This window comes from Protopterus annectens, chromosome 13.part0, assembly GCF_019279795.1.
Source record: "Protopterus annectens isolate FY-2018-M chromosome 13.part0, PAN1.0, whole genome shotgun sequence".
Classification (NCBI taxonomy): domain Eukaryota; kingdom Metazoa; phylum Chordata; order Ceratodontiformes; family Protopteridae; genus Protopterus; species Protopterus annectens.
The window spans coordinates 229042438-229055896 of NC_056747.1; the positions used below are offsets into that span (position 1 = coordinate 229042438).

Sequence of the window (13459 nt, forward strand, 5' to 3'; positions counted from 1 at the left end):
TGTAAACTTTAAAATGAAATATTTTTATATTTGGTATGTAGCATGGTTTTTGGATTATTAATGCAAATATGAATAAAGCAATATTTGACACCTGGCAGTTTTAGTAGGCTGTAACTGCAGGAACACCTGGAAGTGACGCCCAGCTGTAATAAGTTAATCTCTGTAGGTACAATATGTATCACCTGTACAGTATATAATAGAAATATTTAAAGACTGTATTATACATTCATAAAGCCAGCAAGGGAAAAGAAAATCAAATTTTCAAACCAAATTAATTCCATTTTATAATTTACATTTCTGCAATGGTAGTTTGCTAGAAGTGCAACATTGCACAAACAGCTTTAGGGAACCTCTTAACCTATGACAAGGTAGCTAGTGGTCTTGAAAGGGTATAATTTCAATTCAGTGAATGACGATAAATTGATAATTGTCCGACTGTTCCAACAGGTCATCTGTCTCTTGTATCAATCGTTCTGACTCGATCCTCTGCAGTTTGTTCAACTGAAGTATTTGAAAAAAAAGAACTCTTGGTCTGTGCATCTGTGTGTGGTGGAAAGCGAGGAGTTAGCCCGCCACCCAAGACTTTCAGCAACATATCCCCAAGCTAAATATAAACCAATGTTATAGTACTTAAAGTACTTTGGAGTACATAATATTTTGTCATCTTGTTTTGCTGAAATGCATCTTAGACGTTCATCTTGCTACCAGAATGGTATGTGTTTTTGTAAAGAGCTAGGCTGGGAATGTGAGTCAGTAAGTAACACAGTTCTCTACTGAAGTGAAATAAAATAATGCAACCAACTGTACAATAAAAGAAAATGTAACTACCCTCGCAAGTCACCTGATCTTAGTAGTTACACATTGATCATTCTGTGGTAACGCTGGGATCACACACCAGTGGGCAAAAACACAAATGTCCTTAAACACAATGATACCTGATCTCAGTAAATTTACTCATTCATTCCCCTGATCTAATAACATACAACCAACAGTTTTCCAACGAATGGCACTAGTGACATAACCTGCGGGTGAGTTGTGTGGGTGCGTGGGGGGGGGGGCATTTTGTCAAACCACTGGTTTGTCACTGTACAGTGATCTGCATTCAAAACGTTCAAAGTGTAAAATCCTTGACCTTATGTTCTCGACCATTTACAGTTCAAAGTTTTGAAACTTTGAACTTGTGAAGGGAATCTCTCTCTCTCTCTCTCTATATATATATATATATATATATATATATATATATATATATATATATATATTTTTTTTTTTACTATATCAAATGCGAACAAAGATGCTTCGCAGATGGAACACTCAATTTGGATTTGGGTTTGGATGAATATCAAAAGTTCATATCTGTGAATACATTGTGCATTCGCTGGTATGAACTTGAAGTACTGTCACAGATAATTCATCCCTTTCCTCACTGTAGTGCGATCTCGGAGTTGGAATATATAATTTGCAGTGGGTGTGGGAGATGCAGACTGCAAAAACTTAAAGTTTAGTGTGTGCAGTACAAGAACTGGTGTTCCTTAAGTGATAGGTGCAGAGGAAGTGGCATATCAACTCATGCCGAATTGATACACACACACACACACACACACACACACACACACACACACACACACACACACACATATAGTGAACTAGATCCCTTCAGTAAGTAGCTATGCAATTTAACAAGACACGCATGCATATGTGGGAAATAAGGGTGATACAAATAATTCCTGCCCATGACCGCAGAACATGTGTAGGGTAGTACTACAGTTATGTCAACACTTTTGTGGGCAATCAGTATCATGAAGTGATTATAGAGTTAGCACAGTGCTATATGCAATATGTATATATATGCTACTATAATGCACTTATTTTCATACAAAAAATCAGGTCTGGTCAGTCATCACATTTAGCAGAGATAATCTGTACCGTAGGGTATTGCCTTCTCCCAACTAAACACACACACAGCAGCCATGACAACCTTTTATTTTGTATATTACAGACTGATGAAATGCATGCATATGATATCTAATCATTGTTCCAAGAATGAATTTAAAAGCTTTAAATATACCACTTCCAAGGACAAGCTCTGTGTCCTTACATTTCTTTGAATGCATTGGTAGTGTCTGGTTTGTCTGGCCTCGCCAAGGCCTTCAACACCATCCCCCACTTTGGAGTCATAGATAAACTTACTAAGCTGGGCATAAATCCCTATGTCACTTGATGGGTTGCCAACTAGCTTACTGACAGAACCCAGACTGTAAAAATAGCCGACTCCAAATCCAGCTCCAGACAAGTGGAGTACCTCAGGGTTCATTCCAGAGACTGCTCTTGTTTGGCATCTACTTCTTTGAAATACAGGCCAACACTAAGGGACTCTGGCTAACAAAGTTTGCATATGACTGCAAACTGGGAGCCATTATTGAATCCCCAAATGATGTGGATATTCTACAAAAGGGCCTTACAGAAACAGATGCTTGGTGCCAGAGCCATGGGCTCAAGTTTAATGCCAAGAAATGTATAGTTATCCCCTTTGGAAAAAAAAACATGTACCCATGAATTACCACATAGGTGGCAGTACACTAAACACCGAAAGTGTGATGGGAGACTTAGGGACACAGGTGGACAGTGGTCTCACCTTTGATAACCACATCACCACAACAGTCAGAAAATCCTTCTATGTGGCACACCTCATCACTTAGGGCTTTTCATCCAGAAGAAAGGAGGTCATTGTCCCACTGTACTCATCCCTCATTAGACCCATTATAGAATACAATGCCCCATTTGGTATGTACCTCACAAGACATCTACAACAGCTGGAAAGGCAGCAGAAATACCTCACTAAAAGAATCACATGCCTAAAGCAGATGCCCTATGCTAACCATGTAAAAAACTCCAGCTTTACTCTGTGGCATATCATCTAGGCGATCGCTGCTTAACATACAAGACCATGTTAAACCTGAGCTGTTGGACATGCTCCACTCAAAAAAATTCCAATCCCTCAGAGCCACATGCTCCAGAGATCTAAACCTTGTCATCACAATGAACAAAACATGCTGGAGGGATACGTTCCTGACCCACAGACTCCCCATGCTCTGGAACAGACTGCCCATACATGTCAAGCAGAGCACCTTCTTGGCCCTCTTCAAAAGGAACCTTGACGATTGGATGGGAGATATGAAATTCACCCCGGGGATCACATCAGTCACCCTGCTAGACACGGGTCCAGGGAAGTAAATATTGTGGGAAGAAATATCCAGGGAATTGTTATGGCTAGGCTTGTATAGGCACTAGGGCCAATAGCCTAGTGCCAACGTATGAACCTATAAAATGTGAAACTCTTAACACAAAATGCAGCATATACTGAGAAAGAGGCCAGAGATAGTACAGATGCATAGTTTGTGTCTGGCAACTTCATCATCTTCTCACGACTGCTTATGTGCCCCATATACCAAAAACATCATTGTTGCTCCTAATTGTCGATGTGGCATGCATCAGCTGTTTAAGTCAGATGCTATTATTGTATAGGGACCCCTTGTTCTCTAACTTTATCCCTTGCTCCCGTTCCAGTCTACCTGAAAAAGACATGATGATCGCTGCTACTCCTTTATCATGTACAGTCCTGTGGCCCACATTCAGTCCACTATCCACATATGCATAAGACATAGGAAAGGATAGTGTATATGCAGCATAATATTTTTGTATATGTACTATAATACACATTGCCTTTGGCCCAGCTCACATCTGAAAAAATCAGACCATCCCACTTATCTTGATAATAAGTAAATGAATAACTTTATTTACCATAAATTGTAGCTCACAAGGGGTGCATAAATAATTATAGCACACAAGTGAAATTTGAGATGTCATAATTATGCCATATAATGATAAATAAATAACAAAAATGCTGACTGTTATCCAATTACAATCTTATATATGTTATCTGTTGTACTATACTATAGCTTACTATGCTATTTTCATTTTAATGTACTGTTCTTAACTAGATATCCAAGAAAATGCAAGTTTACCAAACATCTGAAATCCAGTTTATTTCAAACAGTATTCATAGAAGTTAAATTAAAAAAACAAAACTCCTTTATGGTTTCTCCTTGTATATAAAACACACACACACACACTATATATATATATATATATATATATATATATATATATATATATATATATCGCTGAAAACACCGAGACCAGATGACCGAAACCTCGCATTACCGAAAGACCAGAAGCGCGAAATGCAAAATCCCTATGTTAAGGGATTTTGCGTTCGCGCTTCTGGTGTTGCAGTTCAGGTAAGTATGTGTGTGTAAGTGTGTTTGTAAGGGGTGTAGTGTGTGTTGTGACTGTGATGTGTGTGTGTGAGGGACTGTAATGTGTGGGTGTGATTTTGCCTTGTGTGTCAGTTTGTGCGATCTCTGAGTTGGAATAATAAATGGGAGGTGTGGGGGGGTGCAGGAGGCTTGCCCCCCCCCCCAGCCTATGTCTAGTGTAGAATGCATTGTTTGGTTGTGGGGGGAAGGTGTGTTTATGTGTGTGCTGTTTTGTTGTGTAACTTTCGCGATTTTGAATTTCACGGTTTTAAATATTCTGTATTGTGGGGTTTCGGGCATGTGGTCTCGGAGTTTTAAGCATCAGGATTTTGGGCGTTCGGTATTTAGTAGTGATTTTATATATATATATATATATATATATATATATATATATATATATATATATATATATATATATTTTTTTTTGCTCTAAATATAAAGCTTAACATAATAACATGCAAAATCAATAAAAGACATGAAGAGAGTTAGCTTCTGTGCAAAATGTTCCTACCTTCAAGAGCATAATGTCATTACCAGACTCTGCAGTTTCATGAACATAAAGAGGGGGGATGTAAACTTGCTGCACTCCAAAGGTTTGCTGTGATTCCTCTTGCTGTGCTATGTTGTGAGCGCCCAACAGTACAGTTATGTTTCTGAAAGAAAATGACAAATAATAGGTGTTGTTGCTTTTAAATTTAGCCTAATATGTATGGAAAAGTGGACTCGCACACTATGTTCTGATGTAATCTTTTTCCTGCAGTTTTATTACTTGGTCTAGTACAATCCAATGCATGTTTAATTTGTACCTGTAACTTGCTAAATGCACAAGTCCATATCTGACAGGTTGCTGTCTGCTCACTCAATAAAAGCAATAAGAGTTGTTGGAAGACCGTAGCATGGCTGTGAAATTGAACCTTATCATTCTATGCTTGTTTATTTTTTAATTACGTTTATACCCAGAAATATCCTGGGCTGGATTACACAAATCATTTATGCAGACTTGGTGGAACAGACCATAGTTTTGGAGAAATCACTTATTCTTCCTTCATGCTGTCAGTTAACTTGCAACATCACCTAGGAGAGGAATTACACATACAAATTCATAATTCAGAATTTCCTTCTGTAGCACCCAGTTGTAAAAATTCTCAGCATCTTATAAAAACTGTATATTTAATGGTAAATAAAAAACACACACCCACTAATTTATATATTTATTTAATAAAAAAAGTATGCTCAGTTATCATAAAGAACTGTCTGAAATTGTTCTATGCTTATATAAAAATATATTCTGGGTAATTCTTTGTTTATAACTTGGCTAATATGTGTCCTTAACTCCCCAAAATCTGGGTAATGAATTTCAGTTAGTGACAGCAGTCATGTTACATGCAAGAGCATGTAAAGATGTCAGCCTTGCCTTCCACTGCATTGTCATGAAGACCATGATGCTTTTAGCATGGCAAGCAAAAACAAAGACCATACAGGATCTAGAACCCATTGGGAGGCAATTCCACATAGACTGTAATGACCATGGACTGAAAACTTATAACATGCCAGACTACCACAACATGAGAAGACCTAAATAGAAATATATTGTTTGCCTACTACAGTCAGTTTGTGTTCCTTTCATGGAGTCTAAAACACTAATATAGAAAAACCCCAGTTTATGTATAAATTGCCTTGGTGACAAGTTTATTGGGAAGAATTAAAGATTGAACACAATACTAACAGATAAAAATGACATTGGATAATCAACAACATACATCTGCCAAATGTCAGCCTGTCATCACGTACCACGAAATTAATTTATCACACTTGATAGGATTTCATGTAATGAAACTATTAGGGTGAAAATCCATTTATAAGGCAAAACAGTATTAGTTATATGGGATTTAATAGCTATAGGAATAGACTCATATATACAAAGGATATAATGAAAACAGGTTCAACACAGAGGCAAGAAAAACAAACTGTAAATCTGCAAAGCGGATTGAGGCAGGCAAAGTACACACACCAACAAACGTAGATAATATCCTTTAATACTGTTAAGCGCTTTTCGTTTGAGGCTGTGCTCAAACTTCATCAGACAAAATAATTACACAGCTCACAAGTATAAATACTGGATGAGTTTACAGCTCATATAAGCAATAAATCTATTAAACAATTAAGAAATGTTGAGAACCATTTAAAAACATTTAAAAATGTAGAGACATAAAAATGGTAAAAGCATAAAAAATACAAAATACTCGGTTCAAATTCAAACTAACAAACCACCTTCAACTAATGCATGAATGAAATATATCCATTCAAAATATTAATGAAATAATGGTTGTGGGTGTGCACTCGTGCACGTGTGTGTGTATATGAGGGCATGTGTGCACTCGTGTATACATCTGTGTGTCTCTCTGTGTCTGTAGGTGTCTGTGGAATAACATTGGGTGGAACACTTAATTTAGTGATTGATTCTGAGACATGTAAATGAGTTCCTAAGTGCAACTCTTTCATGCCTATGAATTGTTCTAGTGTTAGTAGAGCTCACCAGCAATAATTTGTTAGTAGAACTCACCCCCCAAAAAAAAAAACACGAGATATTGCCTTTAGAAAGAGTTGCAGATAGCATGTTTGAATATTTGAAAACATGATTCACAAATTCACATATACAAAAAAGAAAAAGGCTGCAATAAAACATTGTTGTATATGATATGAAAGAATCACTAAAACAAAATTACAAATCAAGACAAGAAACAAGAGGTTAAAGTATGGAGAGTAGGAAGCAACAGAATTTGAAAGAGAAAAAAACACCCTGAACAGACAGTTTAAACAAAGTATGAAAAGGAAACAGCATGCATCCTTTGGACTAATTGAAATCTCATTTGAGCTTCTTGCCAAGACAGCAAAGAATACTACCATCTAATGCCAATAATTTAGATTTATTCATGGAGTTTTCTCACCAGGTATCTGCTAAAAATGGGTTTTACCTAGTTGGACTTTTCCTGGTCAAGAAAAAGAAATATTTATTGGCTTTTTTGTTTAATTATTTCAAGCAGATAAACTAGATCAGTGAGACACATTTTCAGTTACAACCTTGTTATAGAATTTAACTCAACAAAAAATAGCAACATAGGTGGAAATTTTTTAACAAGAAATGATATTAGACCCATGTTTAACAATTTTGTAGCATGAATCCATGAAGAACAACGCCGCATCTATATGCAAACACAGTCAGTGGAGGTTATTCACTCTGAATGGGGAAATGTGAATACATTTTGACAAATGTGCACTTTTGGCAAAAAATACCTGAAGATAAGCATTAAGTATACCTAAGCAGTTGAGAGCAGTTACATGCATAATGTGCCATGTTTATGTATTACCTTGATTCATATAGATACAGTCTTAGAATATGAAGCTCAAATGAAATGCAAATGAACACAGGTATACAGGAATGTGTAATGAGTTCAGTGTAGTTGAGAAATGCTATCAGTTTTGCTGCCTTCTGCATACTAGCCAATAATCATTTCAATAGTCTACTCTGTCCATTGCTATCTCCTTTTATCCTGCATGTATTCAGCTTTGTACCTATACGTCGGCCTTAAGTCACCTAAAAAAGAAACGCCTTGTATCATTTGCCTGTTCAGTATTGACTAGTCATCCTTAACAGTAGGCGACAACAGAAATATTGGTTTCAAATTGTGTTTATACTACAGCTATGCCAATAAAAGTGGCAAAAGTATCATCCAGTTATTAGCTCCGATATGGAGCAAACTGCTGGAAGATACTACATCAGCTGAATCCCAGTAAATAGTCAAATACAAATTAGCTGGATTATTATTATTAGGAAATTGAAATAGATTGTTTGGAAAACACCTTCCAAGCACAGTAGGTCATCCCTTAATTCTAATACTATTGTACAGCTTCCCACAGCAATGTATTACTACATTGTAGTTTCATGGTGGTCCCCTGCTGTGTCTGCTCTCCACAGCACTTTGCTAGTCCCATTTTAATGTGGGACACACTTTGTCTTCATGTTCTCCTTTTCCCATCCCAGACAATGTCAGTTGTAACAACAAAATGTGCTTCTTGGTGATGTATGTAAAACACTGGTGTTTTGGGCACCAAAATTCCAAATAAGTGCTAATAGAGCACCGGATAAAAGATCCAGGCAATTCTCCATCCATCTATCCAGCCACAACCCTTGTTCCCATTTCTGCAGATGAGGCCGTGGTGTCACTTCAACAGTGACAGTCATCTAGAATCAGTAGTCACACCACTGGGTGGTTAATGCACATTTTTTTTTTTTTTTTGCAAGCTTCATGTACATTAGAGTGATGCTTGAGATGTTAAGTTGTCTATCTCGCCTTCATTCTTGCTGGATGGGTTACTCTAAAAGCTCGAGAGTTGGTTCCACTATATCCCACAATGCTGGCGAGAGTTACCTCAGATGAGGTTGGTTTTCTACCGGTTCTTGGTGAGTAATATTTCTTGTTGAAATTAGTCCTTAAACCCCTTTAATTTAATATATTTACTTAGTTTAGTGTAGTTTAGAAAAATTTTTATCCCTTCTAAAAATTTCCGTTTTTCCCTCAAGAACCTTAGGTTCTTCCTACAGGCCTTTCCTTCCCTAGTGGAGTGTGTGTGTATTATTTTATTTTAAAATCCTAGTTACTGGTTTTATTATAATTTAACTTGACAGGGTGTAACTAGTGTGTTTGTGTGTGTGTTTGTGTACACCTGTTCAAAAAAATGTCTAAAGAAGCAAAGTGTGATGCGTGCTGTCAGAAAATGTCTCTGACAGACGCTCACACTTCTTGTGTCTACTGTCTGTTTGCACCTGCAGGACTCCTGTGCTGTGTGCCATGGCTTCAGCCCCAGGGTCCTGCAGGAAAGAAAGAATAAATTGATTCTCAGAGGCTTACTCAAGCCAGAGGATTCCCTGTCTGTTTCAACAGGGAAGCCCTCTAAGGCATCTAGGTGGTTTCTCAACCTCTGCCTTCATCGGCTCCGGCTGGCCGATAAGTCTCGATCCACAGTTTACCAGACCTTCGAGCCGACAACTAGGAAGAGGTCCAGGTCACCATCTCTTAGGATCTCCCCTGCTGTCTGAACGAGCCAAAGATCTCAATCCTCTAGGTCATCGAGGCTGTCGGATCATGACCTTCAGAGGTAAGTCCGAGGCACTGGCCCAGATGCTTCAGAGCCCGACTCATCAGTCGATGCCTGCCCCGGTCCATCAACATATTCCTCCTTGACTCTCTTGAGCTCAGAGCGTCAGAACCGAGACTGTGATCCGTTGTTGGCTCCGTTTTCTTCCTTGGAAGAATAGCCATCACTGTCGGTGCCGAGGGGGGGACCTCTGGCTCTGCCTGACAGGGGTGCATTCGAGGTCATGCGGAGTGTGTTGAGCCTGGCTCTACTCCACAGTCGGCTCACCTCCTCTATGGTGCCTCAGGCTAAGTCGACTCACTCCCTCATCCCGGACCGCAGAGAGCCAGCTCCTCAGGAGCCCCTGTGGGGATTTCATCCTCTTCAGAGGCCTCTCCTGATTTGGCAGAAGGGCCCCCTCGGAAGAGGAAGTGTAAGAGGAAACACATTGACTCACCTGAGTCCATCACGTCAGACACAGATTTGAATGGTTCTGGGGGTTCCCGTTCCCCTTCTGAAGATGTCTCATTTGCAGACATTCTGGAGATCCTAAAACAGAGGGAAATTGGCCAGCCCTCAACCATCTGTGTATCTTGAGGCGTTTGGCTCTCGTCCTTCCACCTCCTGGGTGTCCCCCAGGTGGTTGCTAAGAAGGCATGGACGGCTCCTGATTCAGTGGACCCCACTCCCAGGAGACCCTCCAAGTTCATAACAGCTCCAGCAGACAAACAATTTTTAACAAAAGGAGTTTCTGTGGATGCTATGGTGGTAGCTGCTGCCACTAAGAAGGAGCTAGCTGATCCTTCAGTACCTGTCCATCCACCTAACAAGGAATCTAGGTCCATGGATGAGCAGAGGGCGGATGTTTCTCGTCAGCGACATTTACCATGCTGAACTACCTGTGCCATTTTACTCGTCTTCAAAGGGACTTGATCAAGGTGAAATGTTAGCTGCGGGTTTCCAAGATAAGATGAACAATTCTATAACCAACTCCTCCATGCCTTCTTTCTTACGGCTGATGGAGCGAGCAGAGCCGCAGGGACAGGTGTGTTACACGTAGGCATGCCTGGATGCGGCTATGCAACTCCCGTTTGATGGATCATCCCTCTTTGGTCCTCAAGTGAAAGAAACCTTGACTAGGTGCGAGACTGATGGCAAGACCCTTTCTGCAGTCCGTTTTCTACTCCTTCCAGGCCTTACCCCAAAGGCCAGAAAGGTGGAAAGATGTGGTTCCGTAAACAATCTCAAGGGACTCCGCCAGAGGCAGAGGTGGGAATAACAATGGTGCCCTAGGGGCAGGGGAGAACCAGCGCAATGGGGAAGCCTTCCCTGACAAGCCCTTTCACCATCCCTGAGGTGTTGCCCGACTGCCCATCTTCGGAGGCAGTCGGGGGAAGATTGTCACTGTACCCAGAAGCCTGGCTATCCCTGACTCAAGACAAATGGGTACAGTCCATCATTTGCTATTCTATCCCCCAAATCAGTCAAAAAAATCCCTTCCAGATGTTCCACCCGCTCAATGGGATCTAGCAGTTTTGGAGATTTCAAAACTCCCGACTCAGTCCCCCAGTCATATGTACCGAGGACATGATATTTGCTTCACTTACTGATATTTTTCTAATGTGATGGGTTACAGTGCACTTAAATGAAGCAGTTTATTCCCAGAGATTTAACAAAAGAGATATCTGCAAATATAGTTAAGAAGAAATTATTAAGAAAATTCATTTGCAAAAGTTGAAAAGACACCCGATATCCATCTCACTGAAAACATGTGAATATGAACAACTGTGCTGCAAGGAAAGGAAGATAGATTTAAAGATCTGTCTATGGATATGATGTTGACAGTGCAAAAGAACAGGAAATACTACAAATTTGGAATGTTTGGTGAGACACAATAGAAGTCAGTGGCAGAAGCAGGGAGAGTGATAACTCTAATAAGAAACTCCTTTTGCAGAACATAACCTTTAGCTCAAGGTGATCATTTTGCCTAGAAATTAAGCTGTAAGCTTTTGACATGACAAAATATTTTGTGAGGAAAAGGAGTATCGTCTTGGAGAATGTAGATAAGCAGCTGAGAAGGATACTCTCGCTTAAGACTTGTATTTACTACTAGGTGTGCTAAGGAAACAGAATATTTAATTAAAAGATGAAGACACATGGAGATGCTCCAGTAGAAAGACAGAACATTTAGGGATGTAGAGTCCCAGCAGAAATTTGGGACTGTACCATTTCTTTGACCACAGGTGACAAATGGTAATATGATGTGCCTATTGTGAATGGACAACATATTGGGTGCGAGGAATGCATTACAGACAACCTAAACATCTTGACATTTTAAGAGATGGTCATTATAAGTGAAGAAAGTCTGTTCAGGTTTTAGTAACAAAGCTTTTTCCCAGTTCAAAAAGATGCATCTGATAAAACAGCCTCTACCACATCCAACCCCACAATGCTATTTAAAGATGTGCTTCAAAGAGCCAGCCTCTCTCGCTCCTCCTTTTCCCCCTTTTTAAATAGACTTATTTCCAATCACCCCACATTGTCTGTTATATATGCTCATAATACAGTAGTCTTCTGGTTTGATCCCACTTCTCTGCTACTGTTAATAACTCCTTCAATGGGACTATTTTAATTTATCCACTAGTTTGGTATCTAGGTGTTGGATTGATCATAAAATTTGCTGGTCCTAAAAAGTATTGTGCTTTTTTTACATAAGAAAAAGAAGTTCTGGGCAAGCTAATTGTTTAATTCCAGCTGGAATACATAACATCCTCCCTTTTATAGCTGCTGCATCTATGGAACACAACTTCTCACTTCAAATAACCCAAAACCATATTTATCTTTTCCCACAGAAACAGCAGTATGCTTTGTTAAAAACAGTGAAACTGCTTCCTATAAACCAAAGATCTGATCTCTCTTCTATGATTTCTAATCTGTAAGCTTCATAAACTAGAATGATTCCCTTTCCTTGCCATCAGACCTACAGTAACTCCTATGATAACCTAAGTTTATTTTCCTCCATTGCATGCTTTTTGATCCCCTACACACAAACACATAGTAAAATAGCAATATCATGTATATATTTAAACTATTCACTTTTTAAAAGTTATTCATACTTGGTAAGAAAAGTTATTGGAGGAGAGGGGTTGTATATGATGTGGTGATTGGAGAGACAGGAGGTCAGTTCTGCACAAAATGATTGTATCCTAGTTAGATGTCTGTTTTTCAAAATGATGCTATTCATTCCTGGGTTTTTGAAATGGAAAAAAGAAGGCAAAAAAGTTTGCAGTTAAAATGGAAAATAAACTCCAGTTCTGGAAACCATAAACCCTAGTTCATTTTCCGTGGTGAAATGAAGTATGAAAGACTACATAGTGCTACTTGTAAAAGGCTAACAGTGGTGAGCATAAATGAGAACCCCTTGCTACATGGCTCCCCTCCAAACTTTTAATGTAGCTTGATAGACTCCTAAAACTGTAGTCTACTGACCTACTAACCAAGTCAGCAGGAGAGTTTATTTGCAACACTGACTGGCTCATTCTGCTTCACTCAGGGCTCACTCAGCTCCCCTACCCCACTCCCATTCCCACCCACCCCCATTTTCCCCTAATTTATACTTTATCCCTGAAACTACTGTCCCATCAGTCTGACAAGCCTTATCTGCAAGGCCATGGAGTGTATTATCATGGAACCTATAAAGAAAGACATTGGCAACCTTCAAACACTGGACCCCCACCCAGTTTGGGTTCGTGAAGGGCCAATCCTGTCTCCTGAACCTGATTGACTTCTTTGAATCAGTCTCCAGAGCCATGGACAATGGTAAGGTGGTCCACACAGCCTATCTAGACTTCGCCAAGGCCTTTGACACCATCCCCCACTCTGGAATCATAGATAAACTTACTAAGCTGGGCATTAATCCCTACATCACCCAATGGGTTGCCAACTGGCTTACTGACAGAACCCACACTGTAAAAGAAACCAACTCTAAATCCAGCTCCAGATAAGTG

General features: G+C 39.5%; 1 protein-coding gene across 1 annotated transcript in view; it reads right to left on the minus strand.

Moving 5' to 3' along the window:
* LOC122787879 (duodenase-1-like) overlaps window positions 1-13459 on the minus strand; it is a 278333-nt gene that overhangs the window by 184752 nt on the left and 80122 nt on the right. The window contains exon 3 of the mRNA XM_044054797.1: window positions 4828-4969. Coding sequence (XP_043910732.1) covers window positions 4828-4969 — 142 coding nt within the window. The remainder of the gene's footprint in view (window positions 1-4827; window positions 4970-13459) is intronic.